The sequence below is a fragment of the Gigantopelta aegis genome, unplaced genomic scaffold, assembly GCF_016097555.1.
Source record: "Gigantopelta aegis isolate Gae_Host unplaced genomic scaffold, Gae_host_genome ctg3425_pilon_pilon:::debris, whole genome shotgun sequence".
Classification (NCBI taxonomy): Eukaryota; Metazoa; Mollusca; class Gastropoda; order Neomphalida; family Peltospiridae; genus Gigantopelta; species Gigantopelta aegis.
The window spans coordinates 35,001-40,000 of record NW_024533336.1 but is presented as its reverse complement, the minus strand read 5'-3'; the positions used below and the strand labels follow the sequence as shown (position 1 = coordinate 40,000).

The 5,000-nt window shown below is 36.5% G+C and overlaps 1 protein-coding gene across 1 annotated transcript in view; it reads right to left on the bottom strand.

Annotated features, from left to right (window-relative positions):
• Positions 1-5,000, bottom strand: part of LOC121392158 (scavenger receptor class F member 1-like) — a 34,389-nt gene that overhangs the window by 25,156 nt on the left and 4,233 nt on the right. The window contains exon 2 of the mRNA XM_041523506.1: positions 2,317-2,535. Coding sequence (XP_041379440.1) covers positions 2,317-2,535 — 219 coding nt within the window. The remainder of the gene's footprint in view (positions 1-2,316; positions 2,536-5,000) is intronic.

Genomic DNA, 5,000 nt, shown 5'->3' with positions numbered 1-5,000 from the left:
CATATAAGATGTATTAATTTAAACTTTAATTTAATTTTAGGAAAATATTTTTTTAACAGGAAATAAAATCAGTGTGACTAAACAAAGTATAAAATTAAAAAGTATAGCAGTAAATTAAGAAAAGTAATAAACAAACAATGTATTTAATTTTGATGATGTTATATGATTTCTGTTAGAAAGTTGCACAAAGCTACATATAAGATGACGTGTGGAAGAAGAAAAATGCTCATGCTTTGCTAAAATTTGGGGTATAAAATAATGATGAAAAACAAAACTACTGTCTCCAAAATAAAATCATATTTAGGGTAGGTAATAAAAACAAAACAGATGTAAGTGCCTCATCTAGGTGGTTATGGGTTTGAAATGTTTTGAAATTAGGGTTAGGACATTACATTTCAAGCACATGACCATTTATAAACAGCAGGAATTGTTTCAATATATATTATGGTAAAATTGGGTTCTTTTAATTGAGGGGTGGGGTGGAGGGGGACTAATGGATAAGTTAAAGTTTGTTTTGTTTAAAGACACCAATAGAGCACATTGAATTATTAATCATCAGCTATTGGATGTCAAACATTTTGTACTTTTGACATGTATAGTCTAGAGTGCAAACCTGCTACATTAATAGCCAGGTATCTTTTATATATATACACCACCCAACAGACAGAATAGCACATACCACAGCCTTTGACATACTAGTCGTGATGCACTGGCTTAAATCGAATCAAACCGAGAAACCGTAACTGGCATACATTATCTGTTCCGATTGCAAAATATCACAATTATTTTGTCTTTCTCTTTTTTTTTTTTTTTGCTTCGAAACATTTCAGGGTCCCTACATAAAATTTGCCTAATTTATAACTTTCCAGACAATACTTCCTTATCCCCCTAAAGCTCACAATCATATAGGTTAGTCACTCACCACCCTCCCCCCCCCCCCGCCCCCCCCCCCCACACACACAAAAGCACATACACACACTCACGCCAAAAAACGAAAAGAAAAGGAAAAAGGCTAATACTTCCAAACGTTCCAGCATGCTTGTTAATACTATCACTAACCCTAAACCTAACTTAAGCCTGACTTAACTGAATGCTGGAACGATCGGAAGTCTTGCCAAAACTTTTTTTTTGGCCATTCATCTGACTGTGTGCAGTTTAACGACGGATTTTTAATGACAGTATATACATCGAAGACTCATTAAATGAGTCAGTAAATTCCATTACATTGGAGGCAAAGGGATTCTTAAACTCTTACCTTCGAAGAATTTATATATCAGTTGAATTTTGATGGATTTCGGCAAAACTTCACTTTCAACACCCTGTGACGGTTTCGCAGGAAAACACTGATTTTACGTCAATCGTAGGCTCCGCATAGTTGCCATCGCTGTTAACTCATGTCAGCAGAAGTATATGTTTACTATGATTATAATTCAGTTGGAGGAGACAATTATTTTAACTAATTTTAATGCTAACTATACAAAAACGTTACACATCGAAAACAATTATGTTGTCTAACCTAATGGCGTCCAAGCAAATTTGGGCCCGCGGTTTTTGAACCGCGAAACATGATTGGTCTAGCGCGGTTGTCAATCACGCCGTACTGAGGGGTCAATTATCTTATGTAATCATTCTACAAGAAATAGTACGAGTAACCAGTAAGAAATAACCTCAAATATGCAATTTAATGGTCAGGCTGATTTTGATGTACAAATGGAGTCTCGTGACCGATATCGAGAAAACTGATTGATCAATGGACATAAAACTACAAATATACTGATAATTTTGTAAGTTTTAGACAAATTGGCAATTTTTCATTCTTAGCATTTTTTTTTTTTTAGCTAAATGAACTATTAATGAGGAGCTAACACTTGATAGTCATTTGATAACATAGCTGAATAACTTAAACAGACACTTGCTGAAATGCCAGTGAGAAGATTTTGTATGGTTATAAGGGGGAGTCATTATTTTACGCGGTCAGTTTGAATGTTTGAGGGGTCGTAGTACAACGAAATTTCAGAAGATATTCATTTTTGTATGGTAGAAAACTCACTCTTTTTTTTTCATAGAAAAGTGACTGGTGGTCAGTATTGTACGCGTCTCACACCGTCCCCGGCTTTTACTCATAGCGCGTTTTAACAGCTCAGTGGGTAGGTGTATGGCCACCACGCCGATATCGCTCTCACTAACCATTAACTGACTATCGAGGATCAACAGACCAGATATCTAAGACATGTGTCCTGGATCCGGTGCTTAAACCTTAATTAAATATAAACGCAAAAATTAAGTTAAGTGAAACATTTTGTCAGGACGACTTACTGCTATTCCTCTGGAATATCCTTATGTTGTGAAGTCGATACGGTTTTCCTAGATCAACACTCCAGAATGTGGAAGATATCCCTTTTGCGCACGCGCATGCGTGTGGTTTACTTTGACCAAATTCAGTTGTAATATTACCATCTACAGCCAAATGAGATGCACCTTCATAACCAGGACACTCTGGCGATTGTGTGGTTGCCTTATTCAGAGCAACGTTTTCTGAAAGTGAAACATTTTCAAAAATAAACGACAAACAGAAATAATGGTAGAAAAGCAAGTACAATTATCTTAATTAAATTAATATACAGTCAAACCTGTCTTAAGCGGCCACACAAGGGAGTAGATAAAAGTGACCACTTAATACAGGTGGCTGCTGATTACAGGTTGCCACATATATAGCCTTTAAACCATTTGTTATTGTTTCTTGTTTTATCGTCTGTCCTGCTGATTATTAACGGATGTATGCTTCACAGTTGACTATAAATCAACTTTTTACATGTCTCCTTCAGAAAAGCATGCAACTGGAATGTATTAAATTATCCGTTCTCAACAAGTTTGTTTTCTTTTTGCATTGGATTATTTAATTCCTACTTCATTAAATTGTCATAGTAAGTGAATCTACCAATGTCAAGCGTAGCCCAGTGGCAATTTGATGCATACCAGAGTTATAGTTTCTTAACTGATACACAGTAGAGATGTAGGGACTGAATGGGTACTAGTATTCCTAAAGGTGTGACGATAGGTTATTTGCTGCACATTGTCGATGTTGCTAAAATATCACTTTTATATAATGATAAACATTTGCTGTGGCCGCTTAATACAGGTATTTTAATGATTTGGGATCCGATTAAGGTGGCCTCCACCCGCATTAGACAGGTGGCCGCATATTATTGGTGCATTTACATTATTTGGGAGGGGAAAAGTGGCCGCTAGGACAAGTTTGACTATATACAGTGAACCCTTCTAGACCAGACATCCAGTGAACCAGGTATAATATTCGGGTTTAAGAGGTATCCGTTTTAGAGAGGTTCTCTCTTGTACTGCTATTTAAAAAGGGACCATGAAAAACGTCGGGTTTTAGGGAAATTCCGGTTTACAGAGGACCTGGTTTGAAAGGTTTCATTATAAATCTTTTAAAATATATTTTTAAATTGTGGCAACATAACTAAACATAAATTTATATAACATTTTAATGAGATCTCAAGTAGTGCCCAAAAACGTAAACCAGAGAAGATGGTATGTGTGTTACTATCTATGGGAACATATATATACGATCATCGAGGCTCTGGTTCCCATATGCAATTTCGGGTATAATCTTTGAAACAACTGGATGTTACTGTCAGGTTATCAGTGTATTCACAAACCAATTTTGATCATTTTGTTATTCACTCCTGCGAGCCGCCGTCTTGGTTTTCGAAATGATCGTCATTGCCCACTTATTTTAGTCAATATATCTACTGGTAATTCATCTATAATCATCATTTAAACTACTAAATTAACACTTCAACGTGTGTACATTGAACAGATTGTAACATTGCTTTATTTCGAAAGTACAACATGTTATTGTGATTGGTGATACAAAACAATGCATTTACATTCTGCATTCCTATAATGCACAATACATTCCAAAGTATGTTGCCCAAATGTTCAAGTAATCAGGAATATATTTCTCTTAATGGAATTTACATTTAATGCATGGTTATAATCGTTTCACTTAACATATTAACAGCTCACAAGCTTGAATAAGATCATGATTTAAAAATGTCCAAACATCAACTGAGTACAACAATTCGCTGCTTAAATGAAGTAAATCCTCACCCGCTATTGTACTAGACTTTTAGATACAATTAATTCCAGCAAGAAGAAAATCTATTTTTCAACTATAGCTGATATTCCGACACTGAACAACAACATGCATGTATGATTCATTTCATTTCAACTTATTTTCGTGATTATATCCAATTAAGGTTCAATCACGCTGTCCTGGGCACACATCTCAGCTATCTGGGATGTCTGTCCAGGGCAGTTGGTTAGTTGGTAGTTTGCTAGTGGTTAGTGAGAGAGAAAAGGGTGTAGTGGCCTTACGCCTACCCATTAAGCCCCTAAGAACTTGCTCTGGGTTGGAGCCGGTACCGGGCTGCGAACCCTGTACCTACCAGCCTCTAGTCCGATGACTTAACCACTGCGCCACAGATGCCGGTTGCATGTCTTATATCAAGGTTTGCAACTGGTAATGCATGCATAATGAAACCATATGGCTCTGTTCATCCTACTATTGATCGCAGTCAAGTGGTCGTACATTCTTAAACATCTTCCCACACAAACTTTCAATATAGCTAATTGCTTCTTCATGTTTGAAAAATCAACAGAACACAAACAAGTATTTTAGTTGATTCTGTGGTCAGCTACAGGAATTTATATATTATGGCAGTAAAGTCATTTGAGAACTAGACGCCCCAGGTTATGACAGTGTCCATTAATCAAAGTAGTTCTACACATCTCGAGTCTCGATGAACCACTCAAATGGTTTCAGTCCTTGACAGGTTTGGTACCTCTGTAGAATGTCCACCACTTTTTGGTGATCCAGACCACAACCGCATTTTTTTTTTTTTTTACGGTGCTAGCAGAAACGTTTTAGACATGTGGATATTCAACTTGGTGTGGCCTGTCTCAAAGGAATTGCT